Consider the following 25405-nt stretch of genomic DNA (forward strand, 5'->3'; position numbering starts at 1 on the left):
CTGTGAATGAGCTGTGCCTTCCAGATACTTCTAAAGCACATAAACACACAGAGAAAGTGTTTGTGTGTCTTGGATGGGCCGTGTGTGGTGTGTTTCAGTGTGTGTGTGTGTGTGTGTGTGTGTGTGTGTGAGTGTATTTGTATGTTTTGGACAGGTTGTCTGTGAAATGAGCCCAATGCTGCTCTGGCATTGCTTCAACACTCTGGGCAGAGTGGGCCAAGAGAGAATGAGCGAGAGAGAATGATAGCAGATTGTACAGTAAACAGACGTCACTCAGCCTCTAATCAGTATGAGGCCAGAAAGGTCAGGCTGACAAACAGATCACAGATCCAGATGACAGCTCAATCCCAATCAGCCAGGGGAACGAGTAGAGCACAGAGACAGATGCTTAGTCACCCCATATCGACTGGAACAGACTGTAGTGTATCACTAAACGTAAATAATCATCAATGTTCCAATCACTGCGCATTCTAATCACTTCAATCTGGGATCAGTCTTTCCCCTACATCCTGAGTCACAGAACAGCTTAACTTTCACCCTCACTAAAAATAAATACACAACTGTACATTAAACATACAGTAGTCATGAATGTATATAACATGGTATGATATCAATGCATTTAATATTCAAATGGCATGATATCATACATTGGTATGTATACTGTACATGCTACACAAATAGACCCCCACTTCTCAAACATAAATTGTGAGTGGTTATGACATTATAGTACAGTATATTGATACTGCTCTCGTGCTCTCTGTACGGTGTGTAATTTAGGTAGCTTAAGGTTAGGTCACCTCTATACTCTACACTACATGTGTGAGATTCCTCATCAATCAAGAAGGATTAAGGCAATATTATCTTCTCACACACACTCTGAAGCTGTGGTGAACTCTGGAGTGTGTGTGTGTGTGTGTGTGTGTGTGTGTGTGTGTGTGTGTGTGTGTGTGTGTGTGTGTGTGTGTGTGTGTGTGTGTGTGTGTGTGTGTGTGTGTGTGTGTGTGTGTGTGTGTGTGTGTGTACTTGTGATCCTTCATGTCGTGGAGACATGGATTTCCCTCCAAAGGACAAAAGCAGATTATGACATACTCTGGGAGTTGAGACTGATGGTTGAGAGAGACTTGAGTAGGCGGAGGAGAGGAAAAGCAAGGGATGATGTGTGGAGTGTGTTGTGTATGGAGAGATGGTTGGAACAGAGGGATAGAGGGAGTGGAGATGGAGACAGCCCAGCTGTTCTGTCTGGACTACTTGCAGCATGCGCAATGAAAAACACTCTCCCTGAAATAAAGTGACTTCTGACACTATGGTTCCGTAGGAAACAGCTCACAGTGATAAAGTCCTCCCTCTGTCTCCCTGCCTGCCTCCCTCCAGTCCTCCCTCTGTCTCCCTGCCTGCCTCCCTCCCTTTGTCTCCCTGTCTCCCTGCCTGTCTCCCTCCCTCTGTCTCCCTGTCTCCTTGCCTGCCTCCCTCCCTCTGTCTCCCTGCCTGTCTCCCTGCCTGCCTGCCTCCCTCCATTCCTCCCTCTGTCTCCCTGCCTGCCTCCCTCCAGTACTCCCTCCCTCTCCCTGCCTGTCTCCCTGCCTGCCTGCCTCCCTGCAGTCCTCCCTCTGTCTCCCTGCCTGCCTCCCTCCCTTTGTCTCCCTGTCTCCCTGCCTGCCTCCCTCCCTCCTCCCTCTGTCTCCCTCCAGTCCCCCCTCTTTCTCCCTGCCTGCCTCCCTCCATTCCTCCCTCTGTCTCCCTGCCTGCCTCCCTCCATTCCTCCCTCTGTCTTCCTGCCTGCCTGCCTCCCTCCATTCCTCCCTCTGTCTCCCTGCCAGCCTCCCTCTGGTCCTCCCTCCGTCTCCCTGCCTGCCTGCCTCCCTCCATTCCTCCCTCTGTCTCCCTGCCTGCCTCCCTCCAGTACTCCCTCCCTCTCCCTGCCTGTCTCCCTGCCTGCCTGCCTCCCTGCAGTCCTCCCTCTGTCTCCCTGCCTGCCTCCCTCCCTTTGTCTCCCTGTCTCCCTGCCTGCCTCCCTCCCTCCTCCCTCTGTCTCCCTCCAGTCCCCCCTCTTTCTCCCTGCCTGCCTCCCTCCATTCCTCCCTCTGTCTCCCTGCCTGCCTCCCTCCATTCCTCCCTCTGTCTTCCTGCCTGCCTGCCTCCCTCCATTCCTCCCTCTGTCTCCCTGCCAGCCTCCCTCTGGTCCTCCCTCCGTCTCTCTGCCTGCCTTCCTCCCTCCATTCCTCCCTGTGTCCTGCAGTACTCCCCATCACAGACCTTGTACTGTCCATTGAGTGAGGCTTGCGGGGCTCATCCAGCCTCTATGATCAGACCTTCCATCTCTCTCTTTCTCCCCTGTCTTCCTACCCCCTCCATCCTTCCCCCTCCCTCCCTTCCTCAATCCCCCACTCACCATCGAAGACTTTGTACTGTCCATTGAGGGAGGCTTGCAGGGCCCGTCCAGCGTCTCTGATCAGGCCCTCCATCTCTGTGCGACTCAGATTGGATAGGCTGTCCTCCATGACACTGGTGCAACACGTGTAGCCCTGGGGACAGATCCTCAGGTGCTCTCCTAGAGGAGGGAGAGACAGGAGAGAGTAGTTCAGGAAAACCTTAACTCTAGCCTTGAAAGGAATGCATCGCTCTTTGAAGTAGTTACGGGCGTAGTTGACATATTATAAACTGGGTGGTTCGAGCCCTGCATACTGATTACCTGACAGCCGTGGTATATTAGACCGTATACCACAGGTATGACAAAACATACAGTGAGGGGAAAAAGTATTTGATCCCCTGCTGATTTTGTACGTTTGCCCACTGACAAAGAAATGATCAGTCTATAATTTTAATGGTAGGTTTATTTGAACAGTGAGAGACAGAATAACAACAACAAAAATCCAGAAAAACGCATGTCAAAAATTTTAGAAATTGATTTGCATTTTAATGAGGGAAATAAGTATTTGACCCCTCTGCAAAACATGACTTAGTACTTGGTGGCAAAACCCTTGTTGGCAATCACAGAGGTCAGACGTTTCTTGTAGTTGGCCACCAGGTTTGCACACATCTGAGGAGGGATTTTGTCCCACTCCTCTTTGCAGATCTTCTCCAAGTCATTAAGGTTTCGAGGCTGACGTTTGGCAACTCGAACCTTCAGCTCCCTCCACAGATTTGCTATGGGATTAAGGTCTGGAGACTGGCTAGGCCACTCCAGGAGCTTAATGTGCTTTTTCTTGATCCACTCCTTTGTTGCCTTGGCCGTGTGTTTTGGGTCATTGTCATGCTGGAATACCCATCCACGACCTATTTTCAATGCCCTGGTTGAGGGAAGGAGGTTCTCACCCAAGATTTGACGGTACATGGCCCCGTCCATCGTCCCTTTGATGCGGTGAAGTTGTCCTGTCCCCTTAGCAGAAAAACACCCCCAAAGCATAATGTTTCCACCTCCATGTTTGACGGTGAGGATGGTGTTCTTGGGGTCATAGGCAGCATTCCTCCACCGCCAAACACAGCGAGTTGAGTTGATGACAAAGAGCTCCATTTTGGTCTCATCTGACCACAACACTTTCACCCAGTTGTCCTCTGAATCATTCAGATGTTCATTGACAAACTTCAGACAGACATGTACAGTGCCTTGCGAAAGTATTCGGCCCCCTTGAACTTTGCGACCTTTTGCCACATTTCAGGCTTCAAACATAAAGATATAAAACTGTATTTTTTGTGAAGAATCAACAACAAGTGGGACACAATCATGAAGTGGAACGACATTTATTGGATATTTCAAACTTTTTTAACAAATCAAAAACTGAAAAATTGGGCGTGCAAAATTATTCAGCCCCTTTACTTTCAGTGCAGCAAACTCTCTCCAGAAGTTCAGTGAGGATCTCTGAATGATCCAATGTTGACCGAAATGACTAATGATGATAAATACAATCCACCTGTGTGTAATCAAGTCTCCGTATAAATGCACCTGCACTGTGATAGTCTCAGAGGTCCGTTAAAAGCGCAGAGAGCATCATGAAGAACAAGGAACACACCAGGCAGGTCCGAGATAATGTTGTGAAGAAGTTTAAAGCCGAATTTGGATACAAAATATTTCCCAAGTTTTAAACATCCCAAGGAGCACTGTGCAAGCGATAATATTGAAATGGAAGGAGTATCAGACCACTGCAAATCTACCAAGACCTGGCCGTCCCTCTAAACTTTCAGCTCATACAAGGAGAAGACTGATCAGAGATGCAGCCAAGAGGCCCATGATCACTCTGGATGAACTGCAGAGATCTACAGCTGAGGTGGGAGACTCTGTCCATAGGACAACATATTGCACAAATCTGGCCTTTAACCAGTTGCATCTCTAGGGGCGCTATTTCATTTTTGGATAAAAAACGTTCCCGTTTTAAGCGCGATATTTTGTCACGAAAAGATGCTCGACTATGCATATTCTTGACAGTTTTGGAAAGAAAACACTCTGAAGTTTCAGAATCTGCAAAGATTTTGTCTGTAAGTGCCCCAGAACTCATTCTACAGGCGAAACCAAGATGATAAGTCAAACAGGAAATGAGCAGAATTTCTGAAGCTCTGTTTTCTAATGTCTCCTTCTATGGCTGTGAATGCGACAGGAATAAGCTTAGACCTTCTGCCGTTTCCCCAAGATGTCGGCAGCATTGTGACGTATTTGTAGGCATATCATTGGAAGATTGGCCATAAGAGACTACATTTTCCAGGGGTCCGCCCGGTGTCCTTTGTCTAAATTTGTGCGTAATCTTCAATTTTTCTTCCAATTTTTCAGTTTTTGATTTGTTAAAAAAGTTTGAAATATCCAATAAATGTCGTTCCACTTCATGATTGTGTCCCACTTGTTGTTGATTCTTCACAAAAAAATACAGTTTTATATCTTTATGTTTGAAGCCTGAAATGTGGCAAAAGGTCGCAAAGTTCAAGGGGGCCGAATACTTTCGCAAGGCACTGTATATGTGCTTTCTTGAGCAGGGGGACCTTGCGGGATTTCAGTCCCCCACGGCGTAATGTGTTATCAATTGTTTTCTTGGTGACTATGGTCCCAGCTGCCTTGAGATCATTGACAAGATCCTCCCGTGTAGTTCTGGGCTGATTCCTCACCGTTCTCATGATCATTGCAACTCCACGAGGTGAGATCTTGCATGGAGCCCCAGGCCGAGGGAGATTGACAGTTCTTTTGTGTTTCTTCCATTTGCGAATAATCGCATCAACTGTTGTCACCTTCTCACCAAGCTGCTTGGTGATGGTCTTGTAGCCCATTCCAGCCTTGTGTAGGTCTACAATCTTGTCCCTGACATCCTTGGAGAGCTCTTTGGTCTTGGCCATGGTGGAGAGTTTGGAATCTGATTGATTGCTTCTGTGGACAGGTGTCTTTTGTACAGGTAACACACTGAGATTAGGAGCACTCCCTTTAAGAGTGTGCTCCTAATCTCAGCTCGTTACCTGTATAAAAGACTGGGAGCCAGAAATCTTTCTGATTGAGAGGGCGTGAAATACTTATTTCCTTCATTAAAATGCAAATCAATTTATAACATTTTTGACATGTTTTTCTGGATTTTTTTGTTATTCTGTCTCTCACTGTTCAATTAAACCTACCATTAAAATTATAGACTGATCATTTCTTTGTCAGTGGGCAAACGTACAGCAGGGGATCAAATACTTTTTTCCCACACTGTATATTTTTACTGCTCTAATTAAGATGGTAACCAGTTTATAATAGCAATAAGGCACCTCGGGGGTTTGAAGTATATGGCCAATATACCATGGCTAAGGACTGTATCCAGGCACTCCATGTTGCGTCTTGCATAAGAACAGCCATTAGCCGTGGTATATTGGTCATATACCACACCCCCTCAGGCCTTGTTGCTTAATTATACACCTTGTTGCTATTTGGCATTAGGCAATAAACATTCTGCAAACATTCACACATAGGCCTCACACAGTGTGGAGATGGGGAACAGTTATCAGCCAATTAAAAATCAAGTGAATATTTTAACGATTCAACCGAATAGATTCTGAAGAGATCCTTTACCGCATTCCAAACATCTTCACGTCTACCCACACACACAATAAGCGTACAGTCAGATGGAGCCAACGTCCTTACACTGTTTAATTACATTCCCCTTTTGAAGAGGCAGTATTAAGCTTCTGACACACACACACACACACTATCTTTCTCGCTCTCGCACACACATACTTTGATGGCTGCTCTATCCTTGCCACGGTGAGATGGAGAGCGTGGGCTGTAACTAACAAAGAAAAACATTTTTATACAGATCATATTGCTGCATTCTCTCTAGGGGAGAGAGATGTCCGACTGCAGACTGACCAACTCTTAAATTACTGGACATCTTATTCAATGTCCTTTCAAAAGGGAATGTTCTAGAACTCAGAAAGAACGCTATACACACGTACGAACACACACACACACACACACACACACACAGAGTGACAGTGCTATGATTGTACTGCTCCCGGACTAGGATAAAGACTGCTTGTCGATTGCGTACCAACTGGCTGCACAGTGATCAATGATAGTCTATTCCACAACGTTACACAGTGAATAGGATGTTGTGCACATTATAATCACATGGTGTGTCTTCAGAATGGTGTGTATGTTCACCCACTGAGGGGAATGTGGAGGAGAATAAAAGACCAACTGTTTTACTGATCAAAGATATTAATCTGCTATACTGAACCTCAACTGTTAAAGCCAAACATTTTGCCCTCATTTAACTGTAGCCTGCCATTAATCAATATGTGTGTGGTGTGGGTGTTTGTACAGTTGTGTCTGCGTGTGGTGTGCACTGCATCGATCTATGTGTGGGGGTCCTTGAGTTTGACTTGTGTGTCCATGTGAGTGAATGTGTTGGCAAGTATATGTCATTGTGTGTGTGTGTGTGTGTGTGTTGTTGCCACAGTGTGTGTGTAAATAGTACTGAAGTGACTCATCAGTCCTTTGTCAGTGTGTCTACTAGCCAGGGTTGTCAATTTGAGGGAGAGGAGAACAGGTCAATGTGGACGGTACAGGGACATTGAGCAGCCCTGATCTCACCATGTCACTGCAATTACATCAAGACCACTACAGACTCATACACTCATCTCTCTGACACATGAGTGTGTTAAGGGAAGGTTGTGTGTGGTGGTGGGGAGGGGGAGGGGGAGGGGGGGGTGCTAGGCTGGCTGCAATCTGTCAGCCTCTGGGACAGTCTTTCTAAATACCTGCCTGGGCCAGCCATCTCTTCCAGCTCAGTGTGCCTGCTGCCTGCTGTATGAAGGACATCTGAGCTAAGTAAGTTGGAACACTAATACACACACACGCACACGCACACTGGGTCTGATAAGCAGAGACTGCTTGTCGATTGAGTAACACCTGGCTGCACACTGATCAATGATAGTCTATTACACAATGTCACACAGTGAGTATGACTTAGTGAACACACAGAGTGTTAGTTATAGTGATTTTCTTTCAGGCGTCCAATAGTGTCCATTTAGAATCACATGGTGTGTCTTCAGAAGGGTGTGTATGTTTACACAACCGCCATCTAGAAGGGTGTGTATGTTTACACAACCGCCATCTAGAAGGGTGTGTATGTTTACACAACCGCCATCTAGAAGGGTGTGTATGTTTACACAACCGCCATCTAGAAGGGTGTGTATGTTTACACAACCGCCATCTAGAAGGGTGTGTATGTTTACACAACCGCCATCTAGAAGGGTGTGTATGTTTACACAACCGCCATCTAGAAGGGTGTGTATGTTTACACAACCGCCATCTAGAAGGGTGTGTATGTTTACACAACCGCCATCTAGAAGGGTGTGTATGTTTACACAACCGCCATCTAGAAAGGTGTGTATGTTTACACAACCGCCATCTAGAAGGGTGTGTATGTTTACACAACCGCCATCTAGAAGGGTGTGTATGTTTACACAACCGCCATCTAGAAAGGTGTGTATGTTTACACAACCGCCATCTAGAAAGGTGTGTATGTTTACACAACCACCATCTAGAAGGGTGTGTATGTTTACACAACCGCCATCTAGAAGGGTGTGTATGTTTAGGGGAATGTGGAGGAGAATACAGTTTTTTACAATCACTTTGGCACTAATTTCGGAACCTTGATGTCATTTTTCAAAACTCTGGACACAAAACTCACAACTAATGATCAAAATGCAAATGTTTCAAAACTAACACTATTTTCCAATTGCTTGGAAAACACATAAAGCTAAGATAATTTGTTCATTGAACTAAAATCACCTGTTCAAAATGACACAACATAACATCAAAGTATTACCATTTCTAAATGCAAGTCACACATTATATCTGAGATGACTGTCTATTCATTTCATTACAATGATCTAACTATCAATTGATACAACTGCTCAAAATGATAAGTAACTGTTGTATTACTCTTAATGCATAGTTTTGTGGAAACTGACAAACAATATTCCATGTTTAGATCAGAAAGTTTCAGGATAACGAGAACCATTGACACCAATTACTGTGGAACATAAACCAATTGGACTACATTATCTATGGATGTAATATTACATCATCATTCTTTATCACTGTCTCTATGGTCCCATGTACTACTTTTCCAGACCATGTTTTCAGATTTAACATTACTGTACACCCCCCTGCCACTTTATTAGGGACACCTATCTAGTACTGGGTAAGACCCCCTTTTGCCTCCACAACAGCCTGAATTATTCACGGTGTTGTACGTTAAGAGATGCCCTTCTGCACACCACTGTTTTAAACAGCTGTTATTTGAGCATTTGTGGCCTTTCTGTTAGCTTGAATGAGTCTGGACATTCTCATCTGACCTCTCTCATTAACAAGGTGTTTTGCCCACAGAACTGCCGCTCACTGAATGTGTTTTGTTTATCGCACCATTCTCTGTAAACTCTAGAGACTGTAGTGCATAAAAATCCCAGGAAAGCAGCTGTTTCTGAGATGCTGGAATCACCATGTGTGACATTAACATTCATACCACGGTCAAAGTTGCTTAGATTACTCATCTTGCCTGTTCTAATGTTTGGTCGTACAATATCTAAAGCTCTCTACTCTATATACTCTACATATTGAGTTGCAGGCAGCCACATGATTCGCTGTTCGAATGTAACCTTCCTTGATGAGCTAAATCAGGTCTGTAGAGCTGATGGCATGACCTATGTCATTGTGTGGGATAATGTCAGGTTCCACCATGCTCAAATGGTGTAAGCATGGTTTCAGGCCCAACCACAATTTACCACCCTGTACTTACCCCCAAACTCTCCTTTCCTTAACCCGATTGAGGAATTTTTCTCCACATGGAGGTGGAAGGTATATTATAGGCGCCTTCACGAACAAGGCGCCCTTCTCCAGGCCATGGATGACGCATGCAATGACATCACGGCAGACCAGTGTCATGCCTGGATTCGCCCGAAGTTTCTTCCCAAGATGTTTGGCTAATGAAAACATCCATTGTGATGTGGATGAGAAACTGTGGCCAAATCCACAAGACAGGGTTGAGGGAAATATAGAAGTACAGTTATCAATCTTTTGTTTTGCTTTTTACAGTAAGCCAGGTGAGGAACACTGCAGTGATGTTTTACAGTAAGCCAGGTGAGGAACACTGCAGTGATGTTTTACAGTAAGCCAGGTGAGGAACACTGCAGTGATATTTTACAGTAAGCCAGGTGAGGAACACTGCAGTGATGTTTTACAGTAAGCCAGGTGAGGAACACTGCAGTGATGTTTTACAGTAAGCCAGGTGAGGAACACTGCAGTGATGTTTTACAGTAAGCCAGGTGAGGAACACTGCAGTGATATGTTACAGTAAGCCAGGTGAGGAACACTGCAGTGATATTTTACAGTAAGCCAGGTGAGGAACACTGCAGTGATGTTTTACAGTAAGCCAGGTGAGGAACACTGCAGTGATGTTTTACAGTAAGCCAGGTGAGGAACACTGCAGTGATGTTTTACAGTAAGCCAGGTGAGGAACCTGCAGTTGACCTTTAACTGTTTTTAAATTTTTTTGTTGCTAATTATTTTTGCTTTGATTCAAAGAAACCTATGTTGTGATTTTATTGTATTTCATCAATAAATGTCATATTTTGTTCAATGATTCCACTGTGTCTGTAGTATTCTCTCTACTAGTTATTTTACAGTGATGCATTTACGTGTAGTAGGATAATGAAACATGTATCACATATTTTGTACTACAATATTTAATGATTGTACGAACAACGACACAGTGAAACTATCGGTATCTTGTGTGTGGGTGATCTAAATGAATGTTCCTATGGTATTTCATGATAAATGAGTTATTTGAACCAACGATTCTGCAAGTGCAAGGTTTCTTTAAAGATATGAATGCACAATGCAATGTTTTGAACATTGGACAGCCTGTATTAAAAATGACGACCGTTTTGAGTTTTGTGTCTAGAGTTTTGAAAAATGACCACAATGTTCTGAAATTAGTGCCAAAGTGATTGTTAAAAACTGTAAAAGCCAAACAGTTTTACTGATCAAAGATATTAATCTGCTGTGCTGAACCTCAACTGTTAAAGCCAAACATTTTGCCCTCATTTAACTGTAGCCTGCTATTAGTCTATATGTGTGTGTGGGGGTGTTTGTACAGTTGTGTCTGTGTGTGCACTGCATCAATCAATGTGTGTGTGTGTGTGTGTGCGTGTGTGTGTGCGTGTGCGTGTGTGAGCCAGCCAAAACACTTTCAATCAGACGATAAAGCAGATTGAGGAAGCAGCGTTCTTTAACGGTCCTCTCCGTCCCCTCCTCGTCAGTCATCACTCACACCCCATTTCCTTCACAGAGAACACTGGCAATCACAACCGTCTTCTAACTGAAGAACACATATTACTCTGGTGGAAACACCTTTCAGATGAGAGGTATCGATAGTCTACTCTCTTGTAATATTATCCTATGAACATTATTACCTTTCAGAGCACATTGAGAGTTGGAGGTGTTGGTAGAGCTCTCTGTTAGTGGGTAGGTCATGTTATTTTGGAGGCTGCGGTATTAGTCTTTCAGAAAGCACAGGGGAAATGAGGAAATGAGAAAAGGGCATATGGTATGACTCAAAAAAGGAGGGTTCCAAAGGAACTGACTTTCCTTCTTAATTATTTATAGGTTTGGAGGAATAATCACAAAGATGTTGTGCCACATGTGTACATTATTTATGTTTCGAGTAACAACAACAACAAAACGAACACACACACTCACACACACTGCTGAAAGGCTGCAGCTCCAGCCAGGTCACCCATGAAACAAATCAGTATTCCACGTCCGTGCATGTCTGAGGACGTTGGGAGATTACGTGGAAACTGGCCACCAGGTGCAACAGTGAGCCCTGCTACCGGCAGGTTCGGCATGGTGGCAGCACTTTTACTTTATGTGTTTGTTTAAAATGTCACTGGAAATAATTACATCTGCAATTTCTCAGTCATGCAAACACTTTTGATGGCACCCAGCACCCAGGAAGGAATGTTATATACCAAACTTTCATGGCACCTTGGCATAAACCAAAACGATCATCGAAAGCCAGTCTGAAATCTCTAATTCATGGTGGAGATCTTATAATAACTCTATGCCTTCTCTTATCAGGTGATATCCATCAATACCCTGGACCTCACTTTATCTTGAACCCCATCAAACGGCCTATGTACCCATCCTCCTCTTTCGAACGGTGGATGAAGAGTAACAGCAAAGATGTGGTATGTTTGGAATGCGCGCAGTGGATTCATCTAAAATGCAGCGATTCTAGCTTTGGGCAAGGGGTCAATGAAGCTTACCGTTGCTGTCGATGTGCTGTACCCGCGGGGTGTGTGAGCACTGAAGGTGGAGTGGGACCAGAGGTCTTACCGAGGGTGGAGAGTGCACCGGAGGAGGGGGTGTCCCCAGCGGAGCGGAGGCCACCAGAGGCGAGTGAGGGGGGACACGGTTGTGAGGACGATGGAGTGGCACGATGGGGTGCTCCATGGCGACAGAGAGGCCACCGGAGGCAGTGCAGTGGGAAGATGGCAGCACAGTGGGAGTTCAGTTACAAGTGGATCAGGAATTCAATGAGGTCTTTGGGTAGAAGGGCTTACATTTTGTGCACTTAAACTTCAGAAGCCTACTACCGAAAATCGATGAGATACACCTGTTGGTTTGCAAATCTTCTGATATACTGAGGTATGGTTAGATTAATCTGTTTGTGACTGTTCATCTGTTTGTAATTACTCTGTTGTCCGGAAGGATCGGAATCAGAACGGTGGGGGGATATGTGCGTTTGTAAGATCAGACATTGCTTTTAACGTCAGATCAGACTTAACCGCTGATCTGGAGATTGTCTGGCTGGATATCTGCCTTCCCAATACAAGACGATTTTGTTGGGGGTGTGTTACAGGCCGCCCAATCAGAATGCATTCTATGAAGGTCTTGAAATTGTGTTATCAAACTGTAATGATTCCCTGTTGAAGGAAATCATTTTGTTGGGGGATTTCAATACTGATGTCTACAAAAAGAATAGCCCAACCCACAATGTATTTGTGCACTTTTGTAGATCACTTGCTCTGACCCAAATGACAAAAGATCCCACCAGGATATGTGAAACAGTGCAAAGTACGATTGACTAAATATTGGTGTCTGATAAATCTAAAATATCGCAGCGTGGAGTAATAGTCTATGGAATCAGTGATCATTTTATTACATTAAAAAAATAAAAAATAAGATACATTTAAGTGTCACACAACCGTTAGAATCAGAGGACTCAAAAAATATTGTGATGAAAAGTTTAGTGAGGAAGTGGGTAAAATTGACTGGTCACCTGTGCTAGATAGTGTAAGGGTAGACAGTGCCTGGGAAGTCTTTAAATGTAGATTCCTTGATGTGGTGGATGTGATGGCTCCCATTAGACAGGTCAGGGTAAAGCAGAGATCTAGCCCTTGGTTTAATCATGAGATTTTAGAATCTATCCAAGCAAGGAATAAGGCCTTTAAAAAATGTAAGAACTCTCAAGAGCAGCATGATTTTGTCCCATATAAACGTCACAGAAATGAAGCACAGAGCAGGGTGGATGAAGCTAAGAGGGGTTACTTTGCTGAGAAAATCATTGAGAACAAAAATGACCCTAAAAAGCTTTGGAAATCATTTAAGGAACTAGGCTGTAGTAGCACTACCAAAAACAAACTAAACAGTATTGGACTGAACATCAAGGGGAGATGGTATATGAAAAAGCAGAGGTTGCCAATGAATTCAACTATTTTTTTTACTTCTGTTGCCAGCAAGCTGGTTAGCAAGCTGCCCACCAGTTCTGGTTTGTATGGAAGCAACCAAGTCAAGAAGTATTATGTTGAGTTAGGGGTTCAGCCAAACTTTTTTCTTTTACAAAGGAAGCAACAGCCAAAATAGTCCGTATGCAGTCTCCTGGGTGGTTAAGGGCGCTGTACTGCAGCGCCAGCTGTGCCACCAGAGACTCTGGGTTCGCGCCCAGGCTCTGTTGTAACCGGCCATGACCGGGAGGTCCGTGGGGCGACGCACAATTGGCCTAGCATCGTCCGGGTTAAGGAGGGTTTGGCCGGTAGGGAAATCCTTGTCTCATCGCGCACCAGCGACTCCTGTGGCGGGCCGGGCGACTCCTGTGGTGGGCCGTGCACGCTAACTAAGGTTGCCAGGTGCACAGTGTTTCCTACGACACATTGGTTTGGATGGTGCTGTGTTAAGAAGCAGTGCGGCTTGGTTGGGTTGTGTATTGGAGGATGCATGACTTTCAACCTTTGTCTCTCCCGAGCCGTATGTGAGTTGTAGGGATGAGACAAGATAGTAGCTACTAAACAATTGGATACCACGAAATTGGGGAGAAAAAGGGGTAAAAAAAAAAAATAATTAAACAAACAACAAAAGAAAAATAGTCAGTATGCTGGCAGAGTTTAAACGCTCCAAAGCCACATGCCTGGATAATATTCCTGCAAGGTTTCTAATAGATTCTGCTGAGCAAATTGGCCCTTGTATTACGCATATTGTTAATCTCTCTCTTGAACAAGATACCTTTCCCTAAAGTTATACCTCTGTATAAGGGGATAAAGTCTGAACCTGGGAATTATAGGCCTGTGAAACATCAAATATCCTGGAAAGAGTACAAGAGTACATGTACAATGTATGAATATGTTAACAAACAGGGTCTAATGTATGATTTTAAGTCGGGTTTTAGAAAAACATACTCCACTGATTCATGTCTACTTGACTTGACTGACTTCAACAGGAACGAGATTGATGAGGGTACTGCTTGACCTACAGAAGGCCTTTGATACAGTTAACCACTGTCTCCTAATCTCCAAACTGGAGGCACTGGGGTTAAGCAGTATCCCTCTAACACTGGGTAAAGTCCTACTTATCAGGAAGGGAGCAAGTAGTAGAGTTTAATGGTTCACTGTCTCAGGCAAAACCAATGAGTTGTGGTGTACCGCAGGGGAGCGTGCTTGGGCCTCTGCTGTTTTTATTGTATATTAACGATATGAAAGATGCTCGTTCTTGCCGTCTTTTTCTTTATGCAGATGACTCTACACTTTTGGTGTCTCACAAAAGTAAAACTATGTTGGAGAGCACAGAGCTTACTAACATTAGAAAATGGCTTGGAGATAATAAGCTATCTCTGCACTTAGGGAAAACTGGGGCAATTATTTTTGGATCCAGACCTAAATTGAGTAGGTCCTCTGAAATCAGTGTGGAATTAGGGGGCGGGGTGCTGACTACTAAAACTTCTGTTAGCTACTTGGGATGTATCCTTGATGGAAGCTTGGGAGGTGTGAGCATGGCCAATATAGTGCTAGGGAAGGTTAATGCCAGGACTACGTTTTTGGCTAAAAAGTCCAAGCTGCTTGATAAGGACTCTGTGAAAGTACTAGCTACTGGCCTCATTCAATGCCATTTTGACTACTAGCATACTTCCTGGTTTGGGGGCTTATCTAAACTTATGAAGGGGAAGCTCAAGATAGCCCAAAATAAGCTGATCAGGGTAGTATTGAAGGTGAGTCCATGTACTCACGCAATGCCTGATGAGGCTAGGGTGTCCCAGATTAGACTAGGTTTGGTTTACAGAAGTACAGTGCCTTGCGAAAGTATTCGGCCCCCTTGAACTTTGCGACCTTTTGCCACATTTCAGGCTTCAAACATAAAGATATAAAACTGTATTTTTTTGTGAAGAATCAACAACAAGTGGGACACAATCATGAAGTGGAACGACATTTATTGGATATTTCAAACTTTTTTAACATATCAAAAACTGAAAAATTGGCCGTGCAAAATTATTCAGCCCCTTTACTTTCAGTGCAGCAAACTCTCTCCAGAAGTTCAGTGAGGATCTCTGAATGATCCAATGTTGACCTAAATGACTAATGATGATAAATACAATCCACCTGTGTGTAATCAAGTCTCCGTATAAATGCACCTGCACTGTGATAGTCTCAGAGGTCCGTTAAAAGCGCAGAGAGCATCATGAAGAACAAGGAACACACCAGGCAGGTCCGAGATACTGTTGTGAAGAAGTTTAAAGCCGGATTTGGATACAAAAAGATTTCCCAAGCTTTAAACATCCCAAGGAGCACTGTGCAAGCGATAATATTGAAATGGAAGGAGTATCAGACCACTGCAAATCTACCAAGACCTGGCCGTCCCTCTAAACTTTCAGCTCATACAAGGAGAAGACTGATCAGAGATGCAGCCAAGAGGCCCATGATCACTCTGGATGAACTGCAGAGATCTACAGCTGAGGTGGGAGACTCTGTCCATAGGACAACATATTGCACAAATCTGGCCTTTATGGAAGAGTGGCAAGAAGAAAGCCATTTCTTAAAGATATCCATAAAAAGTGTAGTTTAAAGTTTGCCACAAGCCACCTGGGAGACACACCAAACATGTGGAAGAAGGTGCTCTGGTCAGATGAAACCAAAATTGAACTTTTTGGCAACAATGCAAAACGTTATGTTTGGCGTAAAAGCAACACAGCTCATCACCCTGAACACACCATCCCCACTGTCAAACATTGTGGTGGCAGCATCATGGTTTGGGCCTGCTTTTCTTCAGCAGGGACAGGGAAGATGGTTAAAATTGATGGGAAGATGGATGGAGCCAAATACAGGACCATTCTGGAAGAAAACCTGATGGAGTCTGCAAAAGACCTGAGACTGGGACGGAGATTTGTCTTCCAACAAGACAATTATCCAAAACATAAAGCAAAATCTACAATGGAATGGTTCAAAAATAAACATATCCAGGTGTTAGAATGGCCAAGTCAAAGTCCAGACCTGAATCCAATCGAGAATCTGTGGAAAGAACTGAAAACTGCTGTTCACAAATGCTCTCCATCCAACCTCACTGAGCTCGAGCTGTTTTGCAAGGAGGAATGGGAAAAAATGTCAGTCTCTCGATGTGCAAAACTGATAGAGACATACCCCAAGCGACTTACAGCTGTAATTGCAGCAAAAGGTGGCGCTACAAAGTATTAACTTAAGGGGGCTGAATAATTTTGCACGCCCAATTCTTCAGTTTTTGATTTGTTAAAAAAGTTTGAAATATCCAATAAATGTCGTTCCACTTCATGATTGTGTCCCACTTGTTGTTGATTCTTCACAAAAAAAATACAGTTTTATATCTTTATGTTTGAAGCTTAAAATGTGGCAAAAGGTCGCAAAGTTCAAGGGGGCCGAATACTTTCGCAAGGCACTGTATTTATGGTCCTGCTCCCAGATATGTAAGTGATTACTTTCCTAGTGTTAGGGATGCACACAATCACAGCACCAGATCAGGTGTTGCTGATGTGTGCTTATACAGGTTCAGGAGTAATGCTGGGAAAGGTACTTTCTTGTATACTGGAGCCTCAGAATGGAATGAGTTGCCTCTGCCCATAAAAACCACGTCCTCTCTTGGCAGCTTTAAAAATAAAGTAAAACTATGTTTGATGTCTTCTTTGCCCATATGAATAACCCCTATAATGTAACTGGAATGAGGAGATAGATGTTCTTTTTCTATGTTTTAGTTGTATTATTTCACTGCCATACTGTGTTCCATCTTGTCTAGCCATCTTGTCTCAAGAAGACCACAATGGAAATAAGTCCTAGACTTTAGTGTGTGTTATCCTCCATGATTTTACTCATGTGCATGTATGACTTTTTCAAGTTTTTTCTGTGATTGTTTTTTTTAAATGGTCAAATTAATAAACTAAACTAAAAGCCCAACTCACACCCCAGCAGAGCAGTCTACCATGTCCTTATGTCTCTCCCTTAACCCCCTATGAGAGGACGTGTTCCCGTGTTCCCCCTCGTCACTTCCTCCTTCGACACATACACACACTGACAGAGCCTCTCAACAGGGAGCAATTCTCAGGCCATTCATTTATCACAGGCCACCAGGAGGAAGACTCCTATTAAAAGCCAATAGGGGGAAACTAAATAATGTTGCGCACACTCAGATAAACCCTGGCCAGAAACAGACAGACAGGGCTTTTAAAGAAAGGGGGGATGTGGGGAGAAATGAAAGAGGAAAAAAAGAGAGACTCAAAGGGGTTCATTGCTGGATTCTCTCAATTATCGGTCTGGGCCGTTGTGACAGAGGTTAACACAAGAGTCAGGGGGAAGAAGAGAGGGAGGGAGAGAAGAGAAGGGGATAGAGAGAAAAGAGAGGGGGCAGTACCCAAGAGAACTGCACAATGAAGTAATGACCAGTTGATATTTGAAAGGACCACCTAAGACGGCTGTCTAAAAACGATTTTAACAGAAATTGTAAATATAGTGCTACAATATTTAACCAATTATGCAAATTGCCTACATTATTGTAACCTCCAGACACTGAATAGCTGAAGACTATTGCCCAAACATTTGAAAATGGATGTCTCTTCTCGACAAACATTTAAAAGAATCTGTCTATCTTTTGACAAAGAATCTACAAATAACAGGAAAAGCAATCTGTTGTATTTGTCCTTCAGTGCCATATCTATGATGCTCCATCATGACAAATTACTCTGAGATTGACAAAATAACAACCTGTTGCCATAGAAACGGTATGTCACAGATACTGATTACTGGAGAAAAGCTTTGGCCTCGTTGAAGGACAGCCAAATCAGTTCTCGGAGCTCTCTGTACCAACAAATAGGATTGCACGAATCCAGCAACATTCCCAAAAAATCCCCGGTTTTCCAGAAATGGAAGAATGGAATATTGGTTGGAAGATTGTTTGGAAGATAACTTGTATGTTAAGGGAAAAGCAGGACATTTGTGAATCCTCCAAACAAGATTTCTGGAAAATCTGGGAAAGTTTTGCCCCCATACTCACAACTATAAAGGTCACAAATGCAATACAGGGTACAAATAACCCCATGGGAACACACTGATCACTCTTAGTTGATCCGGCTTGACTAAGTCCCAAAACAGACGCATCATGATAAATCAGGGTTCATAAACTGAGTCACTGACACATATGGTTCTTTAATATGTTTGTACCTGTTTGGTATACGGTTAAGAAGGCATAATAGGGCCATAACAGGGTTGAGTAGTCCATGTCAACAAGGTTTCTGATGATGACTAAAATGTATACCACAGTGTATGGACACACCTGTTGACATAGTGATCATGTAATTCCTCATCTCTAACAAGTAACCCTCACTGATCACTGGTCTGATTGTCTCTGGTAATCTCAGATTGCTATTGTATCAATAACTTTCAGATTACAGTGGTGTGTGCGTGGGGGCACTGATGCCCTCATGGATTATAATCCTAATCCAGGGAGTTGTGCCAGAGTGTGCATATTCCACAGCTGTCAGTGCTAAGGGAACTACCCAAATAACCAGGGAGGAGATGATGACGACGTCACTATTGTCCTACTGAGGATTAGAAAACAAACCAGGCAAAAACTAAAGCAGTGGTTACTAAACTTTTTGCATTTATTATCTCCAATAATCCTGGGATTTACCTAAAGACGGTCCAATAATCCGGTGACTGTGACCCAGTGAATAGAAATACTAACCACAACCCAGTCCTTAGTCACGGCCCAAGAGAGGCTGGCTGTCACCCATAAGTGGATTCAGAGTTACAATTGTGGGATATCACCAGGATACAGTAGAGGTTAGGGGACTTTCTCTTGATGTATTTATTTATTTTGTTCTCGGTCTCTCTGTTTCTCCCCCCTCTCTCTCTCTCTCACACACACACACACACCCCTCCGACTACGGCCCACCCAGGCCGCCGTAATAATAGCCCCTTGGTGCGTGGTCTGATCATCAGGCTGGTCATGAAATGTGATCTAGAGGTTGGCAACATAAATAGCTTCCTCCCTCCAGCAGTAGGCCATTACACATTACTACTGGTGGCTGGCTGGTTGGCTGGTGGCTGACTGGTGGGAGACTGGCTGGCTGGCTGGCTGGAGGCTGGCTGGCCTGTTGGCTTGCTGGCTGGCTGGTGGCTAGCTGGTTGGTGGCAGGCTGGCTGGCTGGCCTCTGGGTTATGCTTCCTAAACCTATCCACCTCCTCACAGGGCACACACACACCACTTACTGGAACACACACACACACACAGATACACACACACTACTTACTGGAACACACACATACAAACACACACAGTCTTGTACAGCTAATCTCGAGGGGACACACAATTCCGTCTCATTCAAAATCATATTTTCCCTAACCCAGAACCTTAACCCTAACCCATACTCTTATCCTAACACTAACCATAACCTTAACCCTAACCCATACTCTTATCCTAACACTAACCTTAACCCAAAAACCTAACCCTAGCTCATAAACCTAACCCTAGCTCCTAACCCTAAACCTTAACGTAATTCTAATCCTGACACTAATTCTAACCTTAACCTTAAACCCCCTAGAAATAGCATTTGACCTCGTGGGGACCAACAAAATGTCCCCAGTTGGTCAAATCTTTGTCTGGTCCCACAAGAATAGTTAAACACGTCCACCACTTACTGGAAAACACACACACATCCTTGAGCCCTGCACTGGGTACTAAACTATTTGAGGGGCTGTGGATTTCCACAGCATCCTCAAATGTTTCTGTTAAATAGCCACCAACATCTTGGTGTGTGTGTGTGTGTGTGTGTGTGTGTGTGTGTGTGTGTGTGTGTGTGTGTGTGTGTGTGTGTGTGTGTGTGTGTGTGTGTGTGTGTGTGTGTGTGAGACAAAAAAGCTGACTATTAAGATTGGTTTCCTTAATGGAAATAAATCCTGCCTCACTTTGGAAAGTAGAAGGAAGATTGTTCAAGCAACGCTTCTCCCAGTACTTGATTATCACTCAGCACTGCATTATCACTGGGGACAGTTTTCATACAACTCATTACATTTTGTATAGTTCTGTTGACTGTGAGTCTCTGACTACCAGAAGGACCCAACATTGACTACTTTGTTTGTATATAAACCGGTTCTTCAGAGACTCCCCCACTACCTCAGCTCACATATTAATTGGAGATCCAGCAATTTTCAGATGCTCTCTGGACTGGCTGGTTCTGGAGGTTCCGCAGGTCTCCACTGACCTGGGAAAATAATTGTAGTTGTTATGCCCCCAGTTTATGCCCCCCCTGTCTAAATAAAAGTACAAATAAATAAAATGTATGTGTGTGTGTGTGCATACATCTCTGTGTGTGCATACGTGCGTGCGTGTGGGTTCCTTGAGCCCATTCGTGCTTTGAAAGACCTGTCTGGCTCAGTTTAGAGAACACCCAGCCTCTGCTAGGTGAGCTATCTGCTAGGTGAGCTGTCTGCTAGGTGAGCTGTCTGCAAGGTGAGCTGTCTGCTAGGTTGCTAGGTGAGCTGTCTGCAAGGTGAGCTGTCTGCTAGGTGAGCTATCTGCTAGGTGAGCTATCTGCAAGGTGAGCTATCTGCTAGGTGAGCTGTCTGCAAGGTGAGCTATCTGCAAGGTGAGCTATCTGCTAGGTGAGCTGTCTGCAAGGTGAGCTGTCTGCTAGGTGAGCTGTCTGCAAGGTGAGCTGTCTGCTAGGTTGCTAGGTGAGCTGTCTGCTAGGTGAGCTGTCTGCAAGGTGAGCTGTCTGCTAGGTGAGCTGTCTGCTAGGTGAGCTGTCTGCTAGGTGAGCTGTCTGCAAGTTTAGCTGTCTGCTAGGTGAGCTCTCTGCTAGGTGAGCTGTCTGCAAGGTGAGCTGTCTGCTAGATGAGCTGTCTGCTAGGTGAGCTGTACGGCAGATACACCACAGGCTGACAGACCAGAGGGAGAACCAGAGGACAGAGAGAGAGAGAGAGAGAGAGAGAGATGGAGAAACCACACATACAACCTAAAGATAAAACGTCCTCTCACTGTCAACTCACTGTCAACTGTCTTTTTTTTTTTCAACTGTAAATATTTGTATGAACATAACAAGATTCAACAACTGAGACATAAACTGAACAAATTCCACAGACATGTAACAGAAATGGAATAATGTGTCCCTGAACAAAGGGGGTGTCAAAATCAAAAGTAACAGTCTGGTGTTGCCACCAGATGCATTAAGTACTGCAATGCATCTCTTCCTCATGGACTGCACCAGATTTGCCAGTTCTTGCTGTGAGATATTATCCCACTCTTCCACCAAGGCACCTGCAAGTTCCCGGACATTTCTGGGGGGAATGGCCCTAGCCCTCATCCTCCGATCCAACAGGTCCCAGGCGTGCTCAATGGGATTGAGATCCGGGCTCTTCGCTGGCCATGGCAGAACACTGACATTCCTGTCTTGCAGGAAATCACACACAGAACAAGCAGTATGGCTGGTGGCATTGTCATGCTGGAGGGTCATGTCAGGAGGAGCCTGCAGGAAGGGTACCACATGAGGGAGAAGGATGTCTACCCTGTAATGTACAGCGTTGAGATTGCTTGCAATGACAACAAGCTGAGTCCGATGATTGCTGTGACACACCGCCCCAGACCATGATGGACCCTCCACCTCCAAATCGATCCCGCTCCAGAGCACAGACCTCGGTGTAACGCTCATTCCTTCGACGATAAACGCAAATCCGACCATCACCCCTGTTGAAACAAAACCGTGACTCATCAGTGAAGAGCACTTTTTGCCAGTCCTGTCTGGTCCAGCGATGGTGGGTTTGTGCCCAGAGGCAAAGTTGTTGCCGGTGATGTCTGGTGAGGACCTGCCTTACAACAGGCCTACAAGCCCTCAGTCCAGCCTCTCTCAGCCTATTGCGGACAGTCTGAGCACTGATGTGCGTTCCTGGTGTAACTCGGGCAGTTGTTGTTGCCATCCTGTACCTGTCCGGCAGGTGTGATATTCCGATCCTATGCAGGTGTTGAATGATATCACGAAGAACTGCAAAAGTGTTGCTAATGCTTTCCACTTTCTGAAGGACCAAGTTTTGAAATCAATGGAATGCCCAGTGGAAGCAGAGTATGATAGCGAAGGAGATGGAGAAAATTCTGGTGTTTTTTTGCAAATATGCGGAGGCAGTGGAAAAGAGAACACACAGAAGGCTGTTATATAAAATACCTCTCTTCAGATTACATCTGCAAACCAAGGGCAACCATGGCATCTTTGACAGAAAGGGAGAAGCGTTCATCCATTTAAGAGAGTCTAGCTAGCTACATTTTCAGATATTATAAGTTTCTAATTTTGTCAGAAATTCATTTTCATTGCAAGTTAAAGCGTACTGTTAGCTAGCTAGCTAACGTTACGTGTATGATCTGTGTAGTAATATTATTTGTATCTCAGAGCCATTTGCATTGCTAGTTATAGCCTGATGTTAACTAGCTAGCTAACATTGAACATAATTGGTTAGCTTTAGCTACCTGTAGATTCATGCAGGCTAGTAATGTTATGAGTTGGGAATGTGGTTCATTGTTTAGCTAGCTACATGTCTAAACAAAAGACTCTACTATGCAAGTAACCATTTCACTGTACAGTTTACACCTTCTGTATCCTGCGCATGTGACAAATAAACATATTTTATTTGATATAATGTGGGTTTACCAGAGACGGTAATGTGAAGAACAACATGACCTGCACTAAAGTCAAATTAGGATATAACGTTAGGCCAACGAGAGAGTGCACAAGTTCAAAAATGTTCCAGTAGAATGCCCTGCTTTTATTTTGTCACACTCACAACCGTAAGCTATTTTCTGTAATTAGATTGCCATTAACTTGTAATTAATGATCTTGTTGTGAGTTATTTTCCTCTAATAATGAATCCAAATTAGCAAAAGTTAAGACGCTGTCAGCTACTGTATATGATATGTTCATTATTTGAACTGGCTAGCCAGCTAACTTAACGTCTGCTAGGTAGCTAACAAGCTAGAAACAAACCAAAACATTGTTTAGAAAGTTGCTTTTAGTTGCCTGGTTTGCTAGATTGACATATACTTAGTTCATTTTTAAACGGATGGGTTTATTGGTGTTAAAATACACCAGTTATGCTATTTTGGACCACCAGGCTGCTGATGTCATGTAGCCTGTCGTTTTTGTGTTTATACTTTTTCATAACAACAAGACAAGTTTGATGTGGAACAACAATAGAATGTTCATGATGTCACTGCAACAACTATATACAGACATGTCAATAGACATACAGTGGTTGCTCAATGAAAAGTTTTGAGATTATGCTGCGGGATTTAAAGGTAATTTGTCGTTTAGTACATTACCCTGCGTCACTGCTTCATTGCTCCAGACCACCACAAGGGGGAGTTAGAGCACTGATTATGCTTTTGGGTCCCAAGGTGCTAATGTGTCTCTACCTGAATGAATGCTGTCAATGAATGGGCGATATAAACCAAATAGAAACTGATAATTGTGCACGACTTCAAAATTGAATTTCAATTAACTGAATGATGAGTATGAAGAAGGTGATTGAACAATAGTGTAAGAATTGCTATTCCTCTGTCCTGCACGCACATTCTTTATTTGTTTCTACTTGGTCAGAAGAAGCTGTAACTTGACTGTAGCATAATACTTACATAAACTGTTGTTACACTAAGTTTTTTATTCTAAGAGAAACGAAAACGTTCAATTATATTCAATGATATTCTTAAGATATATGTGTTGACTGAATATAAGCAGCAAGTGAAGTCTGCTAAATAATCAAGTTGATGGCGCAGTCCTATAGCCTTGGCACGACACATACAAACGACACCTGCATCACACCTGCCCAGAACCAACTGCTCACACCTGCCCAGAACCAACTGCATCACACCTGCCCAGAACCAACTGCTCACACCTGCCCAGAACCAACTGCATCACACCTGCCCAGAACCAACTGCTCACACCTGCCCAGAACCAACTGCATCACACCTGCCCAGAACAAACTGCTCACACCCCCATCACTCTATTAACCCTGCATTATAATTGTATAAAAGCCCCTTGTGTATACATTTAGAATCCTCCAATCCTCTAAATGTAATTAGATCTACAGGGACATTTTATTGATCTGCCAGTATTTTAATTTAGGAGCAACCTCTTAATGGGTTCCGAGAGCCGTGTCATACCAATCATTTTTGGATTACTCACCATGGCAACCACTTGTTAGTATAAAATTTAAAATTATGCGCATTTACATTTTTTTTTACGAATTCAACCGTTTATTTGTACCGCTGTAGATGCTGTGTTTTTATTTACAGTAGTGTTGGACAGCTGGAGGCATTTTGTTTTTCACAAGCATAGCAGGCTGTGAATTCTGCAAACAACGTTTCCATGATGGGCTATTAGCAGGACAATAGACTCTTCATACCTCCATTTATTTACAAAAGGATAGTCTAATAGCTCGGCTAGGTGTAAAAAAAAATCCCCCCAACTGGCAATGTATTAAGTACTCTAAAGTTTGACATTTCTAACTGCAAAATGTCAGATAAAGCATATATTGTACAGTATTTGTTCATCAACATCTTTATGTTTTTGTTAATAAAATAATGATAAAAATACTCTTTCAAAATGTAGATGTTTATTTCAACTGCCGTACATCTCATCTACATTTTAGTTTCACTTCCCCCAATCCCCACGACCAGTTTCTCAAGCCAAAACGTCTTGATGGCCTTCACCAGTTCATCTTTGCTTGAAGGCTTGGCAGAGTTACGGATTAATGTTTTCACTTGATGCCAAACAAGTTAGATGGGGTTTAAATATCATGAAACCTACATGTAGAGATGAAAAATATATATATTTTGATATACTGTAGGCCTACCGTAGGCAACATGAGTCTCACTAGTGACTCATGGGACCCGAAAAAGCATTAGGTCACTGAGAAATTCTGGACATGGTCTGCTTTCCCTTATGTAAGGAATTAGGCACGTTACCATGTTTACTATGTACTGTAGGCTATGTTTACTTGTCAGACTATACAGTAGCTTAATTAATAAATATATCAATTTTTAAAACAGTTTTTCTTTATCAAATTCAATAATATATTTGTACCAATTTAGATGCTGGGTTTTTATTTACAGTAATGA

At 43.6% G+C, this 25405-nt stretch overlaps 1 protein-coding gene across 1 annotated transcript in view; it reads right to left on the reverse strand.

Moving 5' to 3' along the window:
• LOC110508193 (glypican-1) overlaps window positions 1-25405 on the reverse strand; it is a 136478-nt gene that overhangs the window by 61938 nt on the left and 49135 nt on the right. Inside the window, exon 3 of the mRNA XM_036965987.1 lies at window positions 2390-2548. Within this exon, the coding sequence (XP_036821882.1) occupies window positions 2390-2548 (159 nt within the window). The remainder of the gene's footprint in view (window positions 1-2389; window positions 2549-25405) is intronic.

Source organism: Oncorhynchus mykiss, chromosome 28 (genome assembly GCF_013265735.2).
Source record: "Oncorhynchus mykiss isolate Arlee chromosome 28, USDA_OmykA_1.1, whole genome shotgun sequence".
Lineage (NCBI taxonomy): Eukaryota > Metazoa > Chordata > Actinopteri > Salmoniformes > Salmonidae > Oncorhynchus > Oncorhynchus mykiss.